The sequence below is a fragment of the Acromyrmex echinatior genome, chromosome 6 (assembly GCF_024713525.1).
Source record: "Acromyrmex echinatior isolate Ae372 chromosome 6, ASM2471352v2, whole genome shotgun sequence".
NCBI lineage: Eukaryota > Metazoa > Arthropoda > Insecta > Hymenoptera > Formicidae > Acromyrmex > Acromyrmex echinatior.
In genome coordinates, this window is record NC_141857.1 from 8525447 (window position 1) to 8551782 (window position 26336).

A 26336-nucleotide genomic window follows, 5' to 3' on the forward strand; every position below is an offset into this window, starting at 1 on the left:
TTATGTATTTGCCAATCAGTATTTTCTATCTTTAGTAAATTATAAATTGAAAAAATGATTCATTATGAAAATGTCTAAATTAATAAATGTCTAATTAACTTTGCCCAATTTAATACATGTCTGTGTTATTAATTACTGAAGTAATATTATTTTTTTAATTCATTAATATCAATAGAAAACGTAACAATTCTATTCGCGTTTGTTTTTTTCTATATAACATATTTCTGCTCGATTATGATTGAATAAAATGAGATAGGAATTAAATAAATATGTATGATTCTCGTTACTGCCAAACAAGACATTAATTCTCTTTCTCTCTCAAAAAGATAACACAAAATATTTTAAAGGTATCAATAACTAAATTTTGCAATATTTTTATCGCTGTAGCATTTTTGCAATAAAATTTATGGTATTATTTATAGTATTTATACGTAAAGAAAAAACAAAATACAAGTTTGTGAAATGGAAAATTATAATACAGAAAGCAAAAAGTTAATTACTATAAGAAAAATGATTAAATTAAAATCAAGTAAAATGTTAAAGCATAAATGTAAATTTTAAAGCATAACACATGTATACATTTTTATAAGAATACAAAATATTGTTTTTTTTTCTAGTGTCCATAAGTCATACAAGTATATAAAGCATAATGAAGGTAAAGATTATATATCGTATAAGAAATTTATCTATATTTATTTGCACGACATACTTCGGTGAAGAGTATAAATGCAGTAGAGTAGCAGGCGATTTACAAAGAAAGGGATACCGGTGAGACGCATGGTTGTAGTGACAATCCAAGATATTTTTATACACAAGACTTGTGTGTACAGACACAGATACAGATTAGTGTCATCTCCTGTCAACAAAATATATAAACAAAATTAAACAGCTGATAACTCCTTATTGATTAGATACAGATAGTTCTATTTTTTCTCGTTTTTTTTTTAACACAGAGGATCAGCACGAACAATATTAAAACAATGCATTTAAAAGTATATACCATTTAGTTATCCCATTTACATTATACACACTATGTCTTCACCTGCATGCATTTCCAGGCAATGTTTCTAAAGATGTCGAGTATAAGAATCCATGTAAAAGATAAACAATTGTACATTTAATTTAAAATTCTTTGGTACTACGAGAGTACCCTCCATGGAGATAATCTTTCTATAACATACAGATTTCCTAGTAAACTTTGTAAACGTAAAACGTCAATATAACAAATTGAGCGTTTGGGACGCTGTGTTAGTAAATGGTGTTCTATTTGCTTATGACATATATGGATAACGGAAAGCATATGTATATGGATAATCTAAAATAAAAATATACGCTTAAATTATTGCAGCTTTAACATAGCCTCAAAGTCAACCGAGAGAAGTGAGACTACCGACAGCTTTCGTAATACTTTTCCACTTATCAAAAACTTATTCAATATTTTGATTAAAATATAATATTATGCTCAAAAAAAAAATGTTAGAGGGATATTACATGTGCTCCTTTCTAAAACGATATTGTATCTTTTTCTCTTACCTTTCCTTCGCGCATTAATTGTCCAATATTTGCTATTTGTCTTAAAGCTATAAAAGATTAGAATTTATGTTAAGGATATACAGCCTACAGTTATTCAGATATATCAATATTCAAACAATTGTTTCGTTGCTGTCTAAAAATATCCTTAACTTTCCATGTGTGAAGTTTTCTTTTATCCACTAAAATATGAATAACCATCCTAGTGCCCGATTCTTAAAGATATTCATTAATTACATATATAGTATAATTCATTTAATAGATATATTATACAAAATATCTCTGCATCGTTGCAATTGTTTGACAAAAGCATACAAGTAACTTAATATTACACATGTTTAATAGATAATTTTATATTACGGGATGCTTCTTAATATTGATAACATATTTCTGTCGCATTTGGCAGTAACACAAAAGTATCGGAATAATATATAGCACCGATCGTCACGTAAAACTGGATCGATGACAATAAAAGCTTCCGTTACTGCGTGAAACTAAAACATAAACGAGCAGATTGAAATAGGAGATTAATCAAGGTTAGACAATACATATATCTCCCAATTATTCTATCTTATGAAAAAGTATTTATTACTTCAGAATGCGATAAACACAATTTTTCAGTGCGAGAATTTTATGTACACTAAATACCCTATATTTCAAAAGCGAGCTTACTCTGCATATAATGGTGAATGCAAAAAGAATGCAGATACTCCATCAATGATAAATATATTATAAAGAATTTGGATGTTTAAAATAGACATCTTTGTCAAACATATATATATATATATATAATGTGTATATATATTATATATATATATAATGTATATATATATATGTGTTACATATATATATATGTATATTATATATATATGTGTGTGTATATATATATATTACATATATATATATGTATATATATATATGTGTAATTGTTGTAAACAAATGTATGTAAAATGTCGAACACGAATCCTGTTCGGTTATTCATTCCCATACAATGTCATACGTTGAACTCATCTGTTGCCAGATAATAAGAAAATCATAAATGAACATGCTAGCCGTGTTTTTACGTGATGCAAGTATGAGCATTTAGATGCGATATGTCGTACCGTCCGTTAGAAAACACTATAAACATGGAAAAAACTTACTTAACTCCAAAAAATAACCATGTCGCCATTAACGGTACTTATGTCTTTACAAAAAAGATTCTCGCGCACTCTCACGAAAAAATAAGATGACAGCGAGTAAGAAACGTAGTACAGAAAGACGTTGACGTTCACGAAAACGATGAAAGGAGAGAGAGAAAGAGAAAAAAAGAAAAAAAAGAGGTATCCGTAAACTCAACCTATATGTAAGAATTGGAAGAGCAAAGTATTCTTCTTTGCTCTCATAGGTTGAGTCTACGAATATCTCTTTTTTTTTTCTTTCTTTCTCTTCTTCGTTCCATCGTTTTCTTGTCGTTTCTTATCACATGTTCATATCTTTCGCTTACTTGTATATCACGTCATTTAGCTGATAATACATTGATTTCATTATCGTTGTTAGGCATATAGAAATTAAATAATGAGTAGCGTTGCTTATGGGAGTTTCGGCTGTACGAGGCCAGGGAGATAACAGGCTCACGAGAAATTATCACTAGGTGGTTCTGTTTTCATTTTCTTCTGTGGAGAAGTCACTTGCGAGCGTAGATCTGTGCTAGCGGGTCTCTTCGCTTGCGAATTATTTTTCACTGCAGTGGTTGGATCTGCTAATAACAAAGTGTTTATTCAGATGTATTCCTTTGAAAAAATTTGTTAGGACAAATCGCGCGACTAACCTTGCAACCACCTGACTTGAGTGGCTGGTCCGTATCCTTTGTCGTTCCGTGCTGCTATTCTAAAAATTATGGCCGGTTTCGTAGTGGTGTCCACGTGAGCGGCATTAAGGGCACTATTGTTCACCGAACAAAAATTACTCGAACCGCAATAAACTCTAATAAAAGCTAACTGATTTGGATTCGACACAATTGTTTTTGGTTCTCCGTCATTGTTCAACGCGGTACTTCGCACTGCCAAATAGACGGAATATTCGAGAATGGGCCCAACGTTACTAGAAGGTGGTTCCCAAGAGATTTGTGCACCGTCTATGGATTTTGATATCTTTATAGCACTCGGTGCGCCCGGGAATCCCGGAAGACACGTCTTGAATGCCGCTACCTATAACGAAAGTGAGGATTCGTAATCAATTTGCAAATTTTTTCTCTTTGTTGAAAAAACTCGTTCTTCTTATCGAATGTCGCTAAATATAGAATTAAATTGGTTACCTCGCTCCAAGCACTTCGTCCACAACTATTCACAGCGGCAACTCTAAACTTATAGGCAGTTCCTGGTTCTACTGCTATTTTAGTTCTTCCTTTAAAAACATCCATTGTCAAATTTTGTGTTACATCTAATGGTTCATCACCAGGAAGATAATAATGCTGAACAGTAAAACTAGTTCCTTTTATCACTCCCACATCATACCATTCTGCCTCTTTCTTTTCTTCTTCGCTCTATAAAAAAAGCAGTTAATAACAACATTTGTATTTCATTTAACATAATAATAAAATGATATAGACAATTAATAAAATCTACCTGTTCATTTTTTATTTTCATCGTTGGTTCAGCCGATCCCAAAGCAGCAGTAGCTAATGTTGTCAAAGCTGTTGAATCATCTCCTGTTTCTGATCTAGCGTCATTAATCTTTTCTTGTTTCTCTCTTTGAAGATTTTCTTTCTTTGAAATGACAAAATCATCCTTTATCTCCATTTTCATGGGAGTATGTACTTTTTCCATTTCTTTCTCGACAGGTGCAGCGACACCATTGATCGGTGATATGGGCAAATCGGGCAATATAGCTTGTTCGTGTTTTATAAATTCATCTTCTGGCTCTGATTTCATTTGAATGGTTGGTATAATAACGGGAGTTATTACATTATCTGTCGCAATCGATGTACTATTATCAGTAATCATCGGTTCATCATCTTCGTTTGATTTTATAAGAGAACTCTCGGTTGGAAGATCAGATTCCAAGTCTTCAATTTCATCTTTTATCTCAATTTTTTGAGTATTGTCTTGGGGTTGATGCGATGCATCCGTGTCTTCGGTAAGATTTTCAGATATTAGCGATTTTTCGTTTTCAGACAACGATTCACACTTAATGTCTTTCACCAGGTTATCCTCATCTTGCTGAGTTTCATCGATTTCCGTTATCGGATTTACAACGTCCGTTAGAGAAGTCTGTTCGGATGAAGCCTCAATGGCTGATTGTACTAAAGGCAATTCGGATTTTATTACTTTTTCATCATCGATTACTGACTGAGAATCCTTTATCTCCTCTTTTTCACTTGGTAACTCTGAATCATCAGCATTAATTTCCATAGCTGCTTTATCATCTACTGATGAATTATTAACATCTTTAGCTTTCTCGGTTTCATTAGTGGTAATCGATTCAGGAAGATCGGCTGTTGTCGCTTCATTCTTTTCTCCAGCCTCGGCAACTTCTTTTACAGTTGATCCCTCTGTTTGAATATTTTCGGATACATCAACATTTTGTTCTGTTACTTCTGCCAATTCAGCGTTAGATTCGGTAACATTTTCCGCAGCAGGTTCTTCATCTACATCCATCTTGTCTTCATCTTCTAATAAGAGATCGTCTATCGGACCATCTACTTGCGGAAGCACAAAGTTTCCGTCACCGTCGACTTGCATTGGTTCTCCTGCACCCATCTGAGAAACTAAAGCAGCCGCTGTGGTCGCTTCGTTGCCATTACAGCTATCCTCCATTTTATCATCACCACCGGCACCATCATCCGTAGTTACCATGAATGATAAACCACCAGATGATTCCTGAACCGGATCTATCAGACCAGCTTCTGCCGCTAATGCAGCTAATGCAGCATCAGTAGTAGCGGGGCCATCAGAAGTAGATGCTGAAATATTATTTTATCGTGTAAATTAATGTCATAAATAATTTTCATTGTTTTATGCTGTATATCGCAATATAACTTTACCAAGGGAGGCCGATGGTTGTTTTTGCGATGAAACAAACAGCATTTTGCTAGCGTCTATTGAATCTGACGCGCTAGTAGTTACTATGGAGCTGCTACTTGTTGGTAAAAGCGTAACCGTCTTTGCGCTTATACCTGCAGGCATTTGCAAAGTCACTGGTTTTCCAGATACAGCTACGGCTTCCTACAGTTTAACAAGTACTTATAAAGAATTCTTATATGCTAATTGTCATTATTTAGTAATAATCGGTTTAGTAATAATTTAGTTCATATCTTATAAAAAAAATACATAAATATTTCTTGTTATACTTACAGGTGCCTTTTGTATTTGTGGTACTGTAACGAGTTGATTCTTGCTAGTATTAAAAATGGTTTGCGCACCGGTCTTCGCAGCAATAGTCACTGTTTTTGGTACACCGCCTTGTCCTGGGACTGTGATTGTTAAAGGTTTCCCAGCCGTTCCACCGCCCATTGCACCAGAGGAAACAACAATCATTTTGACACCTTGTTGATTCGTGACATGATTGGTAGCTGATAATGGCAAAACATTTACGGGAGTAGCTACAGAAGTAGCTCCTTGTCCTGCACCAGCTTGTGATGTTGTTACAGCTTGTACAGCTCTTAGACCAGAGCCTGTGGTAACAACGATAAATTGGTTGGTTCTGCCGACTAATCCACTATTTCCTGTCGGTTTGGTGATCATTATGGTTTGCTTGCCAGTAATGTTCTGTCCTTTACTCATCGTCACTATGTTGGACGTTTTCATAGTCGTGAGGATTTTTGATCCCGCAACCGTATTAGGATTTACCAATCGCAGTATTGTCGGTCCCTGATTAAGAGGTTTCGCGCCCGTTGTTTGAACACTTTTGCCTGGGATCAGACTTACCTTAGGTACCACCATTCCTTGTCCAGTTTTCAAAAGATGTACAATCTGTGGCTGACCAGCTATATTTTGGCCGGGCTTTTGCAGTATGATCTGTTTGCTCTGCTGTGGTGAAGCAGTGCGTAACACTGTCGCACCAGGTGCAGCGAAACGTATTTGCTGACCCGGTTGTACATTTTTCATTCTGATGGTGTTGGATGCAGTCGCAGTCGCAACTGCAGTTTGTGGCACGATTGAAACATTGTTCATAGTAATTTTTGGAGTGGCTGCTGCGGCTGCGGCCAAAGCAGCGATTCCAGACATGGCAGCGGGCGTTTGACCAGCCGTAGTTGTAGTCGTAGTAGTGATAGTAGTAACAGTTGTTTGTTGCTGCTCAGTAGTAACGACTGCTACTGCTGCTGTAGCCACTGCTGCTGAGGAAGTGACCAGAGGAGACCGAATACGTATGACGTTACCGGTTGCGACTCTCGGGGTCATAGGACTTATCGACTTTTGCACTGCTTGCGATGATACTGGTTTTTGCACAGGACTTGCACTTTGAATTCGTAATGGAGTCGCTACTGCCGTTGCTACAGCTGTCGCAACAGATGCTCTGACGGCGGCAGCAACAGGTGGTGTAGTCGATGGAAGAGCGGCAATAGTAGTCACAGGCGGAGATGTGACAGGTATAGTTGTAGGAGTTGCTACCATTGCAGAGGTTGTTGTCGCAACAGGAGTGCTGATGATAGGCGCAGTCGGCGTCGGTGCGCTTACCAATGGGTAGGCACTACCAGTTGCCGCTACTGGAGGCATGTCATACTTTTGTATTTGTAAAATATAGTATTGCGCGGACGGGCTTGCTGTCCAGCTGACTTCCAACGACTGCGTGGAAGCCCTAATCAGCTGAACTCTGGAAGGTGCCGCTGGTTTACTGACTTCAAGATACCACAAATCTTTACAACAAACCTAGACAAAAAAAAAGATTTTCATTTTGTTAATACAATAATATATCATCCAAACAAAAGTCATGCTATTCTAATTAACCCTAACCTGATTATTCCAAGCTTTGCGGTAACCATCTCTACCAGACCATACATAAAGTCTACTGTGTACACCAACTGCACAATGACCAGCACGAGCACGAGGAACATTCTCCTCCAAGGAATCAACGGTCAGTTGTTCCCAAGTGAGAGTTTCTGAAACAGTAACATTTGATAATATTTTTATCTTCTGAACTGCATTGATTAAGTTATCCATTTAATACATCAAATTGTATGTTCAACAGTAAAATTTTGTCATCTTTTATTGGCTAAATAATTTTATTATCGATACGTTGATGATATTATCTTAGCTGCTCTATCTGAGAGTGTTTGTGATATTTTGGATATTTTTAATTCGTTGCACACTAGATTGCAATTCACCATGGAGATTGGCTTTGATGGAAAAATAAGTTTTTTAGATACGATGATTATTGAAGAACGGAATCTTATTTTTGATATATACCGTAAAGCAACCTTTTCCGGTAGATTTCTTAATTTCCATTCATATCATCCACTTTGTCATAAAAGAGGTGTAATTTTTGGGGTTATGGATAAGATTTTTTGTTTGTGTCATCCGAAATTCCAAAATAATTTAATTGATGCTATTAAGATTTTTTTACAGAATCCGTTACGGGTATCCGTTACGTTTTATTTTTTCGACTATTCATAATAGAATTAAATATCACATTAATAAGATTAATAATTTGAATAAAAATAAGGATGACACTGAGAGATTTTTTTACGATTCCATATGTTATTATGATATCCGAAAAATTTATATCTATTGTTAACATGTTTTATTGTAAATTAGCTTTTACCATTCCTAACATTAAGAAGTTTCATAAACAGAGGAAAGGATGATTTAGAACACGTTCAGAATCAAAATGTGGTCTACAGAATATCTTGCGAGGATTGTGATGTCAGTTATGTTGGCCAAACTAAAAGACAATTAAAGACCAGATTGCATGAAACATGTTTCTGATATCAATATAAGTTCAAAATCTCCATCAGTGATTTCCAATCATCGTATTGAGGAGAATCATAACTTTAAATAGGATAAAGTGGATATATTAGATGTAGAGTCTTCATATATAATAAAAGGTTGATATTTGAAATGGTCCACATTAAAAAACAGAAACATAGAATAAATAGACAAAATGACAAGGAGTCTTTGCCGGAATTGTATTCTGACATTATACATTCTCTTTCTCCTTCCTAATATCTTCTCTCCTTTTTTCTCCCCTATTTTGCCGTTTTTCGTTCTCGATAATGTTTTTCTGTTTGACTTTCGTTATTTAACATCGTACAAGATGCTTGTTACCTTTGCAAAGTTGCTTATAATAATTTATAAAATAAAAAGACTATTATATTGTACCACGAAATGGACTATAGTCTACATTTTTTTCTCGTTGTGTATTATTTGACTCTTAACATATTTACTAAGGTACATTATCATATTACTAATTTTTATGTAATTAATTTTATGTAATTAATTCTTTTTGTTCACGATTACTTTTCCAGAATTTTCTTATGACTTTGTTAATTCTTGATAAAAATGACTCGCAGCGTATTACACAGAAAGAAAAATTTTATATTAAGGAATTGTAAGAATATTGTAAGACCATGCACAGATTTTTAATTTAGATGTTTATATTATTGATAAGATTACATTGAAAATGACTCAATTGGAGTTGAAATGTTTGTTTATTTTAATTGTTTTGTATTAATTTTGCTTATTTAAATTAAAATTCTTTTATACGTTATTGGCCCTTCTTGTATACTACTTTTGTAAATAATTTTAGCAATTTAAAGATTACTTTATCTTATATAACACTATCAATATAAAGAAAGTAAAATATAACTTACCTAGATTCAAGCATGCTAGCGTGCTAGTGCACTTCCACTCTTTCTCATGTGTTGCGACTTTAACGTCGTCGACGACCAATGGCACCCAACCCCCAAATACATACATTCGATGACCGATTAAAGTGGCAGTATGGAGTGACCGTGGTAAAGGGGTAGGTCCATGAACCACTGGCTTGTTCCAAGTCATCGAATCAACATCGAGGAACCATAAGTCACCTAAACGGCAACCGCTCATACCACCATAAATCACTAGACAAGACTTGCCCGTGGTACGATCAGTATATGCCACTCCAGTATGGGATTCTCTAGGAGGTGGCGCGTGTCCATGCGTTTGTGGCACATCCCAGGCTGTATGGCCATTAGGAAGAAGTTCGAGCGTGTATAGATCATTCAAATATCTCGGTATATTATTTTTCGGATCATCACTGTCATTCGCCAGACCTCCAAAAAGGAAGACCCTATTACCAATGAGGGTAAAACTATGTCCTAATCGTGGACATGGTGGTGGTTCATGCTTAGGAGGCTTTGGTTTCAAACGTTTCCACTCCCATCGACTCGCTTGTAGTTCATACAACTCGTTAGAATATTTGCCATATTCTACCATTCCACCAAAGACAAAGATGCGAGTGCCATCAACAACAAAACCATATGCTGCACAACCTGGAGGAATGTCTCCCTTCGTCGAAGGCACAAACCACTGATTTGTTGCTGCAAAGATATATCTTGTATAAATATCTTGATACAAGATTAGATTGCAAAATTTATATTACGTATATATTATATTATATTTTTATTTTATGTAAATTTTTTAATATAAGGTAATAATCTTTTTTTTTCTATTTCTTATTAATGGTATATAAATATACAAAAGTGTATATAATGTGAAAAATATAAAAAATATAAAATATAAAATATTTGTTGTATATATTATTTATACATGTTATTCGTACTTTTTTTAAATTTCTACAAAATTATATATAATACATAACAATAAAAATATTTCGAACAGGTAATTTGATTTTGCAAAATTTTTTAAATAATTTAAACATAAAATGTATAAGTTAATGAAAAAATTTGTAATACTATTTAAATTTATTTTAAAACAATCTTATATACAAAATTAGATTTTGAATATCATTCATAGGTTGTAAAGGTTGATTCATATATCTTAAAACAAAGTGAAAATGATAAAAGTGAATTAATTAATGTATGTATAGAGAATCAGCAACTAAAAGATTGCAACACATTTTTTTCAATAAGTTGTGGAATGCAGCATGTTCACTAAGTTGTTACTTATGGATCCAAGAACCAATCACTCGGTGAATAGACTGTTTCCAAAATCTATTTTTAAAAAAGTATTGCATTCTTTTAGTTGCTAACTGCACTAGAATATTTATAATTTCTTAATTTAATTGGGATCAACATTTAGTAAACTTACATACTTATGTAATTTTCACTTCGTTTCAAAATACGTAATCATATTTTACATCTTTTCTCTTTATCCTTTCAACGTTTAGGTATGTTAATTATATTTTAATAGTGAAAGTATAATGTAACTAGAATCCGACCAAAACTTTTGCCGAAACTGAACCGAAACTCAGTTACATGTCAATTTTAACTGAAACCAAAATTAAAAATTAGGAATCCTATAAAGACCATATGTATAACACGTGCAAATACTTTTTCTTCATATCATAATTTATTGAAACAATAATTAAATTTCGGCTGAAATCGGAAATCGAAATTTTGGTTGAGTGTCAATTTTGGCCAAAGAATAAGTATTTCTTCTTCATAAATATCATAATTTAATTATTGAAACAATAATTACACATATTAAAATTAATATTTATGAAGAGCTATATGATTTCAGTATAAACTGATACATAAGTTTTCAGTTTCGGTAAAATTTTCGGTCGGACTCTAAATATAACATTAAAAAACTAATTAATGAGTGTTATTGGTGTCGAATTCAATAAAAAAAGCAGCTTTGTAACTATAAAATTCTTTAATATGTTTTGTTTTGCCCTTAATTGTAATTTTTTAGAATCTAATAGTCTGTTTTCTGTTCTTGCACTAAACGACACTAGCACTCTCTTTCTTACTTTCAACAAATATCAAACATATACCTATCTCACTTCAAGTTTCAAAAGTGTACATTAATTCAGCTACAGAAAACAGACTTTAAATATGCGTCCAATAATATTAAAGAATCTTAAGCCTATTCTACAATATGCTCCTTATTTCCTGTTTCTTGCCTTTTATTATTTTTTGCCAACAAGAAATTGTATTTCTTGTTTGTGGAAACGTGTTTCCTGTTTCTTCCAAAGTTCGTTAAAGCCTGTCTTACAATGTGCTTTTTGATTCCTGTTTCTTGCCTTTTTACATCTTGTTTTTTTGCTTCTTATCCGGTTTTTTGTTTTATATCGCCCGAGATAAAAGTTAACTTCGAAAGAAACAAGAAATACGTAGCAAGAAATATAATTGTTGATAAAACGGTTGCAAAGGAGAATAAAGCAAAAGGTAAGAAGAAAGAAACAAAGAGCACATTGCAGAATAGGCTTTACTTTTATTTCGACGACGTAAAACAAAAAACTGGATAAGAATCAAAAAGGCAAGATATAAAAAATAGCAAAAATCAGGAAACAGAAAACAAAAAGCACATTGTGGAATAGATTTTATGATTTGTATTCACAATGCTAAAAATGGCTGCGTTCAACAGAGAAAGCAGCTTTGCAAATGTTGTAAAACTTTTCAATATGATTGGTATTTAAATCCATAAGGAATCAAAAGCAAGAACAAATCGTATTGAAGAGGCCTGTTCTTTTTAGCTTATCATGGAATTCGAAATAAATTCGAATCGGAATTATTCTATTTTCCCTAGAAAACACAATAAGCCTGTTCCTTTTGGCTGAACTTTTGCACCAATTCTTCTCCAGAAGGAAAGAAAAGGAAGAAAGATGAACTGGTGCAAAAGTTCAGCCAAAAAGAACAGGCCTAATAGAAATCTAAGGAATAATTGAATAATTCCGATCGGAATTCCGAATCTAGTTCGACTTGTTCCACTGAACTTCTTGCACGATTCATCTTTTTTCCTTTTTCTCTCTACGTTGGAAAGAAAAAGAGAAAAGATGAATCGTGTAAGAACTTTAGCTGAAAGAAACAGACCTACTCATAATCAGATCTTATATTCAAGACCGTCTTAGGGGTTCCGCAAAATAAAGGGAACAGAAAATAGGGAATAAAAATTTCAACCTATCAGAAATTATGCATTCCACAGTATATGATTTTCGATAGGTTGAAATTCTTATTCTCTGTTCTTTTTATTTTGCGAAATCCCTTACAAAGTCACGAACTAGCCAAAGGATCTTAAGACATTACTTAATCGTTGTACACAATAAAAAGAATAAGGAATAAAGAATAAACGATTCTAACCTATCAGAAATCGGATACATCGGAATACGCGGTTTCTGATAGGTTGAAACCGTTTATTCTTTATTCCTAATTCCTTCTATTGTACGCAGGGCCTTAGGAAAGTCTTGAAATAAAAACGGACCATAAATACCGCCCTAAGAATTTTACAACAGTTACAAAGCTATTTTCTCTGCTGAACACAGCTATTCTGTCTCGAATGGAGAAAGAATTGACCAATCGCATTGAACATATGATCGAATCGTTCGAATGTAATTTGATTCTTTCCCTCGATCTCGGATAGATTTCTTTGCAAAAATTTCAAAGCTGCTTTTTCTGCCGAACGCAGTCATTTTTAGTTGCACTCTATCTTTTGTACTCGGAAGATTCGTTTAAGCGATAAAAAAAAGAATTGCAAAGGAAAAGTGCACACGGCGCAGCTACAAAGAGCAGAGACCATATGCATCCCGGCTGTTACCATGGCGAGTTCGCGCGCAAGGACAAACATTTCGAAATCGGATTCGAAGTGCGCGCAGCAGCAGACGCAGGCGCAGGCGCACGGCAGTCGGCGACGTAGCGCGAGAAAGATAATAATGTACGTGCGGACGCGCGCGGGAGGCGGAAGAAGGGCAGAGAGAAGGAACGAGAACGAAAGGAAAAAGGAGAAAGAAAAGCGGAGGAGCGCGAACGTGGAATGACGGGAAACTTCACTCGGCGCGTTGCATAGCGGCATTGGGGGGTCGGGGAGGGAACGAGCAGGAACGAAGGAGGGGGAACGTTAGAGACAGCAATGGCCGCTCCCGCGCGTATAAACATGTAGAATGACAGACCGTGACGATTTCGCAGGTCCGTCAAGACCGAGCGGCTGTCCCGAGGAAACGAGGACGTTCGCGCGGTCGGGCTCGACGGCAAACGTCGGGCCCGGACGCCGTCCGTTCCGTTCGGGAGGCGAAATCGACGCGTTCGTCCCAGGATCCGGCCGGTCACGGTCTTGTCAACGTATGCCGCCATATTGGTTCGCGGGAATCGCCACTCGCCAGGTACGGCGCGGCGCGGCGCATGTAAAGTAAAGGGATGCACGGCGGCGTAGCACGAGTACACTCGGGGGATCAACTCACCCGTATTGTATACGTGTAATTCATCGACAATACCCTCATTCCCGCCGCCGAAAACGACCATGAGATCCTTAATGGCGACCGCCCGGTGGCCATGCCTGGGTCGCGGCTGGGGCCCGGTCGGATTCGCGATCCGCTTCCACTTTAGCATGGGTGCCGCCATGATGACCGTCGATCACATCATTTTTTCATACCGTGCGGTCGTACAACACCACTAGCACTATCAACGTCGTTTTCCTCGTAATTTGTTACTTGTCGTTCGCTGCCACTCGGTTACTCTTTGCGCGACGCTCGGAGGATTTACACGGGCGTCCCCCTCTTTTATCACAGAAACCGTAGCCCGTCTGTCGTGACGGCACTGACGGTAGTTTTCGACGGCTTCCGACGATAACAGTAATACTCGAGAGTCAACTCGAATTTTCGTTAAACTTACACCACTTCCTCGAGCCGTTCGAGTCGCACCGCTCTCGATGCTGCACGTCCCGATTCTAACCTCACTGAAAGTGCCGTTTCACAGCGCGACCTCCCGCGCGCACTCGTATTCGCTCTCGACGTTTCGAATGCCGTGCCGCGACGTCCGAACGTCCGGCGATGGGCTGTTTCTCGTTCGTTGGCGCGCGTTCGCCGTTCGCGGCTCGAGTCCACCGCACTTGCAATCGGTGACAAAAGCCGCAGGTCGCGAACCAATTCCAGGGGCGCCGAGATTCGCCGCTTCGAGAACAGTATACGTCCCAACGGCGCGCAACACGTACACACGTACAGAAGAGATGACGCGCACCGTGTGTGTGCTTCGACGCGCAAGTATTCGTGTGCGTCCGTATTTACGTATACGCGCTGTTTACGGTCGTCGACAACGTGGAACGCTAGAGTGACAACTCGGTACGCGCTGCGGCCCGGGCGGATACGCGATTGCAAGATCCACTCGTATCGCGACTATCGAGCTTCTCGAGATTCTCGAGACAATCGAGAACAATCGGTAAGATTCTCGAGAATGATCGGTGATGATGGTGGTAGTGGTGATAGTGGTGGTGGTGGTGGCGGCGGCGTCGTCGTCGTCGATCCCGGGGAGCTCGAGAGCGTTCTGTGTGCGCGCGCGCACCGATTTTCGCTCTCACTCTCACCTATTCGTCCGCTGCCACCGCTTCCGTACCCTCTCGCGGTGAAACCTGCGTCAAAACGAACGAAAAACGGCGCGACAAGATATCACTATAGGACGATCGAGCAACGCTGAGCAAAGCGACCCGTATCCGCGAACCGATGCTTTTGATGAGCGTAGACGTGATTATCGATCACCGGCGACGAGCGACTCCGTTGTACTTATCGGGAAAACTGCCGGAATATTCGATAGCTCGATGGCGCGCACGAGCGGCCTTCGCGGACCTCGTCCACCATTACACACAACGCGTCGGTGACGAGTAGTAACAAGCGCATTGCCAACCGACGCTGTTCTGCAGAATAGTGTAGGGAAACGTTGCGTTCGAGCGATTAATCGATTCGATTTTCGAAGCTGCTTTCGTGATCGATCTTTGTTTCGATCTTTGTTCCAATTTGAAGATAAACATTTGTCACTAGGGTAAGGACAAAAAAAATCAACCAATCAGAGGTTTAGAAAATTATGAAAATTGTCCAGAAAATTATTAAGAATCCTATGCACAAAAATGAAGAAATATTAGAAACAACAAATATTAAATATTAGAGTAATAACAAATTAAGAATGAAGGTTGAACCATTGTGCGTTACGTTTAATTTTATATTTCTAATTTTTTGCATTTTTAATATTTAATATTTTCTCCATTGTATGCAAAGCTCTTCAAAGTATTTCAATGTACACCTAATAAAATAATCATATGTGAAGATGTTATTTAATTGCAAATTATTGCTGGAATAAAGGTTTTCTAAATTTTATGTAATTAATCAATTTTTGATACACGTTAATCGTTTGATACAGATTAGATCTTATAAACAAAATTTTATATAAAGTAGCATATATTTGTTCCAATTCTTTACATTTTGATTTTATATATTATACAGAGTGTCCCATATTTTCGCAATTGTTAACAAGATATTTTTTATTAAAACTCGCTGAATATTAATTTTCAATAATTTTTTATTCAAATACTATTAACTTTAGGAAAGCAAGAAACAAAAATTGTTTATTTTCTTATCATAAAATTCTGAGAATTTTTTCAGAATTTTTTAATATCATATTTTCTCATGTTGATAAAAATAAGAAAATGCAGCACTGAAAAGTTGATAAAAAATTCAGAAAAAATTCTTAGAGTTAAGAAAAGAAAAAAAAATAATTTTTGTCTCTTGCTGACTAAAGTTGATAGTATTTGAGAAAAAAATTATTGAAGACCAATATTCGACAATTTTTTAATTAATATCTTGTTAACTATTGCGAAAATTGCAAAATGGCAAAGGACTTTTCGATTCAGTTTAGTCCGCTCTACCTGCCCACTAGCGTTGTCGAATGAATGACGGGACATACCTATCAGGAATTTATCGTACTTTGGTAATATGATAGGAATTTGTAAGATTTTATTCGCAAACATTGCACTCTTTTTACATAAATATTTTAATTTTCTTATAAATCATCCTAAGTTGAGATATTTATCTCTGTTAATGCATTATACTTTTATGTCCACTTTTAACACATATTATAAAGCAAAATAATGCTGTAAATTAAAATAGAATTAGAAATATACAAAAGAAATTGTCACATTCAATTAATAGAGAATATTTAGAAGTATGTTTAAGATTCAAATCTTACGGAATGCTAAAGTACATCTATTTTTGCTAAAGCTAGAAATATTTCTTGCTTCTCTTTTGATCTCTAATTTGAAATTATTAAAACTGTGTATCTTACAATTAAGAAAATCTGTAGATTTCTTGAGAGAAATGTTTCAACATTCCTCTGATTGAATAAAAATTCATAAATTGATAACAGTATAAATGGAATATTAATGTTCTTTGCCTATCAACGCGACTTCGCATATTTTGCATACTGTATCTTTAAACTGTGGACTGTAGCTGGCACCACATAAGGGGCATTTTACTTCCGGTTTTCCTTTATAAATAGGTGTGAACGTGCTTGCGCACAATGAGAATGGATTGTGCTCGTCATACACTAATTTATGCTCGTCGACAGGATTCTTGTCACAAGACTGAAAAAAGAACAAATTAAGTTTTTCATTTATAGCAATTAATTATTTATATAAATATTATTTTATAACAAAAAATCAAATTACCTGTAACAAAACTCGAATTTTTTGTGCAAGTTCTGGATTTGGTCCAAGCTCGAGTAATCTTCTCGCGAACGAAGCAGCAGTTTTGTAATTCTTTAGCTTGTAGAACAAATTCACAGCTACTTGAAGAGTAAGAATCTGATGTACAGGTTGTAGATTACAATGCGTAAAATAAGCTGCCATTTCGCAAATCCTTTTCTGTTCTGCTAATGTGGCTCTTGGCAGACTTTTACGCTCAGTTTCCATCTTTAAACCTAAGATATACTCGCGACAAATCTGAATCAGCTGTTGAGCTTCTGCAATATCTTGCTTAGTATCGACAACGAGTAATGGTACACTTAGCAAGATACTTTGCAGCTTTTCTATTGCCTTGGCAAACTTGCCGTTGGTCGTCAACTGATAGCATACTTGAAGACGCTGAACTAATTCAGTAAGATGCAATCCCACCGCAGGTAAACCTGTTTTCGACGTAGTATCTTTCCAGTTAGTATCCTTCCAATTTCTTTGAGGATATCCATATAATGATGGTATACTAGGTAAACAAGCGTATGATGTTCTGCAGCGAGAGTACGTATTTAAGAACAGAGATTGATAAGGTCCAAACTCCACAACTCCGACTTGATTATTTAATAGTCTGAAAGCGGATTCAAACGATCCAGCCAATATATGATCAACTACTAATTTAGAATTATTAACCCAATGCTGTGGTGGTGAAACCCCTTTAGTAGGTAGACATTCATAATTATTGCTTTCGTCGGAAGTCGCTGCAGCTTCGAGTTCTGGTGGAAGATCAACGTCCTCGACATCCCATCCAGGATTTTCTTCACCTTCTGGCACAATTTCCGTGTCTACGCCTTCTTCGTCATCTATACCGAGTTCCTCGTCATTGCCCCATCCTTCAGGGGTTGCTTCTCCGTTGTCTTCTAGAGCAAGAGCAGCAGCCACTTGAGTCCTGCTGCGGGACATCATTGCGCCTTCGAAAAAGCCTTTAGAAACAGTCAACAACGGCCAGTTGTTCTCAGCTTGTTGAATAGGTACAGGTGGACGAAGATATGTGGCACCTTTCTCCAGCGCAGAAAGTTCCTCGCTCATCGATTCATAATCGCCGTCATCATCTTCATTTGATATTCCGTGAATTTTCTCAGTAACATATGCCAACGATGCTTGTCCAGAGTTCTGTGAACAGAAATTTATACATAATTTGTACGCAATGTTGTAAAACATACTTATTTATATATTTTAATTGTAATTAATAATCACAATTAATGAAGAGTTTTGTTTTCAATATACAGGGAGTCTGATAATTAATGATAAAACTCTCGCATAGTGGTAGAATGAACTAAACTGGATCGAAAAGTTCTCAACCTTTTTGCAATTTTTGTAATAGTTAATAAGATATTAATTTATAAAAATCGCTGAATATTTTTAATAATTTTTTACTCAAATACTATCTTTTAAATACTATTAATTTTACAGAAAAACAATGAGAGACAAAAATTGTTTATTTTCTTCTCATAAAATTCAGAGAATTTTTCAGAATTTTTTAGTACCGTACTTTCTCATGTTGATAAAAATTGCCAATATATGTATAAGAAAATCCTGTACTAAAAAAAGTTGATAAATAATTCTAAAATCTTAGAAATATTCTTCTCTATGAAAAGAAAATTAACAATTTTTGTCTCTTGCTGTTTTTCTATAAAGTTGATAATATTTGAGTAAAAAATTATTGAAGACCAATATTCAACAATTTTTAGTAATTAATCTTATTAACTATTGCGAAAATTGCAAAATAATAAAGGACTTTTCGAGTTTAATCCATTCTGCTGTTATGCGAAAATTTTATCGTTAATTATCAGACACTCTGTATATAAAAAATTATTGATTAATAGATATATATTATACCCGCAAAATCTTAGCCCGTTCGTAAATGTCTCCAAGAAGTAAACTTCCTTGATATTGACCAGACACATCTTTCCGAATTTCTGCGATTTTTATCATTTTGCGTAGCTTTTCCAAGTTACCAGTTATTAAATAAAGGAAAGCCAATTTCTCGAAGTTCTTGGTTCTTTGATAACACATTTCCACAACTTGATGATTGCCTTGCAGTAAAGCTGTTTGCGCCAAACTCTCCCAGCACGATTTTTGATCGAGCGATCTCGCCGCTTCCAATGCGACTTCGATATTTCCACATTCAAGTGCAAGACCGAATCTGGTCTTTTCATCTTTCACGAAATGAAGAGCCACTTCTGGATATCCCTTTTGCTGCAAGTATGCTATAATCGATTGCCCAATAAGATTTGCGTTGCGAACCATATGTAAAACTTCCTCATATTTTCTGTTAATTAATGCTAGCTTGAATTTGTATTCTGTTGAATCTATTCGGAGAATCCTCGGCTTACATTCTCGATCCAAGCAATAAACTTGATTGCCTTTTACTCTCGTAACATATATCGGTAAATCTAACGTACGAATGATGCCGTAATCACCATTGCTAATTGCGTATTTAATATGATTGCTGGTCGTGTAAATAAATACGCCGGAATCATCCCAAGCGCCGGACTTTACTCTAGTGTTTTCGTGTATGCAACAGAGAGATTCCAATCGACGATTACAAATGTTGACGGTATGTTTGGCCAACAGTGCAACATGAGACATGTCGCTGGACCATACAACGTATCTACACTTGGCGATTTTTTCTTCTGCCAATGTTCTCTTCTGTTGTACATCAAACAGTGTTACTTGTTCCGGATCGCGCAAAAGCAACATACCAGTACCGGCGTAAAATATTTCGTCACAATTTGGAATTTGTACTTTCTTCGTGACTTCGTTTTTTAAATTCTTGATAACTAACTAAAAAAAGGAAAATCAATTATTAAATTATATGAATTATAAAAATATTATAGAAATATAACGAAAAATAATAAAGTATCAAAAATTATACATAGAAGTAAAAGAGAAGTAGAATAAACATGATAAGAATGTACATAAGATTTTCATTCAATTGAAGTAAATTAATTCAAATAATTTAATTACAGAATTTCAAATATTTTGAAATCCGTATATAAAAATATTATGTAAAATATATTTATCTTACCGAATATGCTCTATCTAATACAGCGAATCGATTTCTGGCAACCCAAATGGCAGTAACACCGGATGCCCGTTTCGTATCAGCATCCGTGCTCGAATCTCCTTCACGTGGTATCATATACAAATCATAAGTACTATTCTCAATATTCGAGGGCGATCTTGTACAGATTAAAACGCTATTTTCCGCCTGATTGTACGACATGCTGTAAGGTGGAGTTTTTCCTCCGCCGCGTATTTGCATCACCGATGTATCCTTTGACGTGGTGAAATCTAGCTTTCGAAGAAAACGATCTTTCACATAATATAGAAGATTTCCGCAAACTGCATATGCGGGACGTTCTCTCTCGAGTTTGAAAATTATCATTCCAGAATCGTGACCGGCGGCAAAAAGATTAAGCGTTGGATGTGCGGCAAGAACCCAGAATCTCTCATGTTCCCTTCTAAACGTGTGCAAACATGTGCGTTTCGTCATGTCCCAGACTCTAATACTTTTATCTTCTGAATTGGAAAGAATGAGGTCCTGTCTAGGATGAAAGAGTACACAGGACACATTATTGTAATGACCGCGACATGTGTCTACCTCCCAAGCCTTAGCATCATTCATTCGCCACATTTTGATCTGTCGATCGTCAGCTCCGGAGACAATAAGAGGCAATGTTCCGTGAAAGCATGCCCAGTTTACGCCTCTGTCGTGACCTTCCAAAACATATTTCACTACTGCATCGGCTTGACCGAACAAATCGGTCGCTCCTGGATTCTTCAGATGATCTTCGAGACCTCCCGGACCCGGTGCCACGTTCTTCTTGCGCAATCCTGCAATTGCATTCGTTCGGTTATTGTCAGAATCATTTGCCTGTCAATAATTACGTAACTATAAAATTTTCTCCTTGAATTCTGTAATTATGTAGTTGTATTGATAAATATATAAATAATGAAAAAATATAAATTACATATAAATTTATTAATAAATTTCTCATGAAATAACAAATTTAAGAGAAATTTTTTAGATCTATTTTTATTTTAATTAATTTTTATTTTCTAAAACTTTCAGCAATATGTGTGAGAAATAATTTCTGCACGAACCGGAAATATCCCAAACGCGGACCGTTTGATCCAATGAAGCTGACACGATGATATCCTCTGTGGGATGAAATTGGGCACACATTACATAATGGTTGTGTCCAGTCAGTACACAAATGCAAGTGCGACTTTGCCAGTTCCAGATTCGAATAGTCTGATCATCTGAAGCACTGAGGATCCAAGGATATTCTTGATGAAACATTGTGGTCCTAATGTAATCCAGGTGACCCAAAAGGGTGAAGATACATCTTCGTTGTTTGTAATTCCAAACTTTAATCTTATAATCGTCGCCGCCAGAAACAAATAATGGCTGCTGATTGTGAAAACATATGCCTCGAACGGGTCCGTCATGTTCATCGAATTTGTCGAGCAGGGCGCACATACGGTAATCCCATAGTTGGATAACGCCATTATGTAAACTGTAATTTATTTATGAATGTAAAAGATATAATGCAATATTTTTACTGATTCCATTTTTTTTTTTGCATTTATGTAAGAAATACAGTAATTATTTGATATAATTAAATATACATAAAATCTCTTACATTCATATTTTTTATTTTATTTTTATAGCTTGATATTTAAATCTGACGAGCTATATATATATACATATGTATGTATATGTACTCACAAATATTCATTTTTTAAATTTTTACTTCATTCTTGCAACAATCTTTTATATATAAATGTATTTCATTTATGTATAAATATATGGTACCAATTACGAAACTGCTTATTGGTTTATACGCTATACATATTTTTTTCAATTGTGCCATGAATCATATACGGAACGTTTATAAGTGCCCTCGATTGCGAAAACCAATGGTTCGCACGATTTTTTTCTGGGCGTACAATTACAAAATGAAGTATAAATATAGAGGTCATTCGGAAACTGGATTTCGGGCCTACGCCTCTATACAGGGTGTCCCAATAACATAATGGAAACAATACGAAAGTAAAAATCAAGATTATTACTTGTTTACAAATTCTTATACAAATTTCATTATTTCTATACTGATTTAATTTTTTCTTGTAATTCAAATATAAAAAAGTCAATAATTAAGACATTCTTGATGAAATTTAATATAGATCTTTGTAGTTCACATTTAGTCGCCTTATATATTTCGTATACATATATTATCTTAAAAGATAGGTATTATAGATTTGTTAATTTAATATTTTAATTTGTGTGTGAGTACCCAAAAATGTACAATCCTTTTTTATTCCTTCCACCATCTATCAATAATCTTTTTAATATACACATAAATATTAAACACTTATATAAATCATTCGCTCATAAGTATACATATATCTAATAAAGAGATCAGAAATGCCTAATTTGTCACATTAATCTGCTTTTCTGAATAATTCATTATATCTTGGTTACACCCATCTCTTCAAAAATAAAGTCCGACCCAAATTTCGGTTTCAATTCCGGTCAGTTTCGATAAAAAAAGTTTCGATAAGTAAATCGAAACTGTACAAATTGCAACACGTTGACGAATATTCGAAAAACTACATGTTATCGTCGGCTGATCAACGCCAAATCATGCCGATACTATTTCTTTTTTTCTTCATCCTTTTTTGCTCAAGTCGCCATATATTTAGTGCCTGAAATTCCTTGTAACTTATAAAAAAATTTCTTATGATTTAAGAAATAATAAAACATTAATAAAATCTTATTTTTAAAAAAGTACATAAATTTCATATATTTTGACAATTTCCAATAATTCTCTAAAAATAACATGGTGTTTGTAAGATTTATCCAATTTCGGTTTCGGCCGAATATTTTCAATTTCGACCGAAATTTGTATTCCTTGCTTCTTAGCTTGTATTTCTCTTATTAGATTTGATTACTTATTCCGATTACAATTTCATAATATTACAATATTACGATTACAATATTATAATATTTGTACTTTTTAACAGAAACAAGTTATGTTTGTCTATAATCTACATACACAATCAAGAGGAATACATGGTTTTCGATTACAACATTCTTGTAACATTTATTCTAAATTGAGCGAGTTTGATTATTAATGATCGAGAGCGAACTTTGATTTTTGTAATATTTCCACCAGTTTTTGTTTACATTGATAATGATCCAACAGGGATCGAAACGTTTATTTTTATTTTGTTTGTTACCGGTAAAAAGTTTATATTTTAATTAGATGACATTTTTTATTTATTAACAGTTTAATAATTTTTATTTTATAACAACTATTTTAGGCTCGTAGTCCTTTGTCTTTCTGTTTTTTAAATTTATTGAGCCTTATTATAATACTATTATAGTTTAATTTAAATATATTTTATATTTTATATTGAATATATATTATATTTTAAATTTATATATTATAAATATTATAGCTATAACAAATATAATTTTACTATTTATTAATTATAAAATATTTTTATAAAACATATTTTAGTGTTATTATTAATATTATTGAAGAAAGTAAATATATTACGTATATAATTAATAAATATATTCATATATTATATAATTTTGTAGCAACTTGATAAATCTTTTTATATAAAATTGCATCGCGAGAATAATTTATTTTTTGAAACTAAACGATATATTCTTACAAAACGCATAATACATAACTAAATCCATCAAGAAAAATCCATGCAAAAAATTATCCAAGATTCGATCTGCACTACATTTCAACGAATCCAACGATAATTGAGGGACAGGACTCACATATCCCCTTAGGACATTTTTACAGAATCAGGTCATCAGAAACAGAGGTATACGAAATATGAGAGTGGTGGGGATGTTAAATGCGTTGGTGCCGTGTATATAGAGATCGCATCATTACATATCTTGGTAGTTCACTTTTTAATTTCATTAAGGTCACATCCTTTTGTACAAAACAAATTTTTGACAATGGTGCTTTTCCAGTTTTTTACCACTACTGTTGTAAGTATGCATTTGTATTTAAATGAAAAATTTATATATACTATATAAAATGTCTGATTCATTTTAATCCTTAAATATCTTTTCGGTATGGCGTATATTCGGTATGGCTCGGCTTTTATTCAACGCTTTTTCTATTGCTTATAATTTTTTTTTATTAAGATACATACATTTGCTTCGTACTCTTATAATCCTTAATCTGGCGTTTCGATAAAAAAAAATTTACAATATGTTCATATTTATGAAAATTATAAGCAATTGAATTGGGTGGATACGTCACATTATAGTGTGTTGTTCCCGTAATTTAAGACATTTAAGATATTTAATAATTTCATTTTAAATACTTCAATAAATTTAAGACTTTGTGTATTTATGAATTACATAATATATAAATTTTGTACCGATAATTAATTATTAATGTAATTCATAACTTTATATAAAAAAAAAAAGAAATTTTTTTCATTTTTTCAGCTCTTGTCAAGTTTAACGTCAGTGAAACCATATTCTGTTCCATACCAGAACATTCAACTATTTTCCATCACACCAAAATTGATATATACATCTGAATCTAATCCTACTTTCAGTGGATATTCCTATATAACTCAAGATTTTAATGGTGGTGAAAGTAAAGTTGTTTTTACAACTGGTGCTGATTCTATGAACAGATTGAAGAATGAAATAAATTCAATGAAGATATCGGAAGGATATTCACAAAAAGAAAAAGACCAAGAGAATACAAAATCCTCAGAACAATCTGAATCCATAAAGGCTGAAGAAAATAAAAACAAACAAGATCTTGACTCAAATATTGAAGTTCTCAATGAAGAAAGGAAATTTTCAAAAAATCCTGAAGCAGATAATCTTATTGAACATCAATCGAATCTTCAACAAGTTTCCCTTATAGATGTATCTTATCCTGCATTTAGAGAAAATTTATTAAATTTACATCTTCCAGAATTTTCAAGATATCAAATATCAAATGTAATACAGAACCAATACTATCCTTACAATCCTTACGCTCGCTTACAACTGCCTTTAAATAATTTTGATTTTTATAATCCTACTGTGCCACTATTTTATCAAGCAGCAGCAGTCATTTCTGATAGTAATTCCAAGTCAACATCTACGGCTACTGAAAATACAAAAGCATCTGTGGAATCATATATTGCTAAAAACTCACAAACAAACACTACTAATTCTGAATCTAACTCAGTAAAATCTCATATAATATCAGAATTCAATTTAGAATCAACAACAAATGCAATCGAAGAAACGCCATCAAAACAATCTGTTACTTCCATAAAGAAACTTGAATCTATATCTGAAAGAATTAGAGAAGAAATTACAACTAGTGAGTCTACAGTAACATCTCAGAAATCTGTCGAAGAGATTACAGATAAAAAAGCGAATAGTACCGAATTTACAAGTACAGAAACAAGTCTTCTGGCAGAGAAATCAAATACTGCAATATAAGAAATGTACAAGATGTATAAAACACCAGCTAAAATATAAATTTATATATACTCTATTTTGTGTATTACATTTATAATACATTTATAATAGGCTTTTTAATAAAATGCTACAAAATCTCCTGCATTTATGTAAAAATGAATCTTTTAATATTTAATATTTATCAAATTATGAATAAATCTTCTTCATCTTAGCAGTAAAATAAAAATAATTTATGAATTTACAAATTAATTCCTTTCATACAATTCTATTAGTATCTGTGTTTAAATTGTTGAAAATACTGTGCGTTGAGTAAGAGGTTATGTCTATCAATATGCAATTACAAATTCATGCCAATATTTATCAAATAATTTTCTAGCAAATAATTCTGATGAAACATTTTGCTTTTACAAACAGATAAATACTTAATTAGTACAATGTCACCAAATGGTCAAGAAATTAATTTAAAGAAAACCTTTACCTTGCAAGCACCCATGGACGTTTCGGATGGAAGGACAAGCCCTTCACTCGAGCAGACTTCGTCTCGAACTTCGTCAACATTTTACTTTAACTAATTGTTTGAAATACGACGTAATTAATTAAACATCACCCTCTCGAAATTCTTTAAACTTTTGACACGACAGGAGACACGTCACTATATAATCATGAACTATAATGACATCTATATAAAACATAGATGCGATTCG

At 34.3% G+C, this 26336-nt stretch overlaps 3 protein-coding genes and 1 long non-coding RNA gene across 5 annotated transcripts; 2 read left to right on the forward strand and 2 right to left on the reverse strand.

The window, feature by feature from the left end:
• Nucleotides 1-662: 662 nt before the first annotated feature.
• Nucleotides 663-15276, reverse strand: Hcf (Host cell factor). Of its 2 annotated transcripts, none has more exons than XM_087407491.1 (9): nt 13846-15276; nt 9320-10027; nt 7464-7609; nt 5865-7379; nt 5555-5735; nt 4137-5473; nt 3827-4054; nt 3341-3719; nt 663-3271 (listed from the first exon to the last, which is right to left on the reverse strand). In XM_087407491.1, exons 1-9 carry the CDS (start codon nt 14003-14005, stop codon nt 3144-3146), a joined length of 4782 nt encoding a protein of 1593 aa, XP_087263617.1. In that variant the 5' UTR covers nt 14006-15276; the 3' UTR covers nt 663-3143. The 2 variants fall into 2 exon arrangements, with proteins under 2 accessions (XP_087263617.1, XP_011052979.2); XM_011054677.2 differs by having other exon boundaries at nt 663-3268; nt 13846-15275.
• On the forward strand, nt 7618-9217 carry LOC147909348 (uncharacterized). Its single transcript, XR_015545551.1, has 2 exons — nt 7618-8897; nt 8975-9217. It is a non-coding gene; the product is annotated as an uncharacterized LOC147909348 (long non-coding RNA).
• Nucleotides 15277-16363: 1087 nt separating the features above from the next.
• alphaCOP (coatomer subunit alpha) lies at nt 16364-26319 on the reverse strand. Its single transcript, XM_011054676.2, has 6 exons — nt 26111-26319; nt 21264-21679; nt 20185-20993; nt 18993-19940; nt 17094-18266; nt 16364-17009 (listed from the first exon to the last, which is right to left on the reverse strand). The coding sequence occupies exons 1-6, from the start codon at nt 26188-26190 to the stop codon at nt 16806-16808; spliced, it is 3630 nt and encodes a 1209-aa protein (XP_011052978.1). The 5' UTR covers nt 26191-26319; the 3' UTR covers nt 16364-16805.
• LOC105145236 (uncharacterized) lies at nt 24136-25861 on the forward strand. Its single transcript, XM_011054675.2, has 2 exons — nt 24136-24183; nt 24652-25861. The coding sequence occupies exons 1-2, from the start codon at nt 24151-24153 to the stop codon at nt 25651-25653; spliced, it is 1035 nt and encodes a 344-aa protein (XP_011052977.1). The 5' UTR covers nt 24136-24150; the 3' UTR covers nt 25654-25861.
• Nucleotides 26320-26336: the final 17 nt, after the last annotated feature.

Bases quoted from the DNA above. Each gene is read 5' to 3' on its own strand.
- Hcf (XM_087407491.1), bottom strand. From the start codon at position 14,005: ATGGCGGCACCCATGCTAAAGTGGAAGCGGATCGCGAATCCGACCGGG. The intron at 5,736-5,864 runs GTAAGTATAACA...GTTAAACTGTAG, and splicing joins CACAAATACAAAAGGCACCT to GAAGCCGTAGCTGTATCTGG. The intron at 5,474-5,554 runs GTAAAGTTATAT...ATAATATTTCAG, and splicing joins ACAACCATCGGCCTCCCTTG to CATCTACTTCTGATGGCCCC.
- LOC105145236 (XM_011054675.2), top strand. From the start codon at position 24,151: ATGGTGCTTTTCCAGTTTTTTACCACTACTGTT. The intron at 24,184-24,651 runs GTAAGTATGCAT...TCATTTTTTCAG, and splicing joins AGTTTTTTACCACTACTGTT to CTCTTGTCAAGTTTAACGTC.
- alphaCOP (XM_011054676.2), bottom strand. From the start codon at position 26,190: ATGTTGACGAAGTTCGAGACGAAGTCTGCTCGAGTGAAGGGCTTGTCC. The intron at 20,994-21,263 runs GTTCGTGCAGAA...ATGCAATTGCAG, and splicing joins CCGCGTTTGGGATATTTCCG to GATTGCGCAAGAAGAACGTG. The intron at 17,010-17,093 runs GTAATTTGATTT...TTCTTTTTTCAG, and splicing joins AAATTCGAGTTTTGTTACAG to TCTTGTGACAAGAATCCTGT.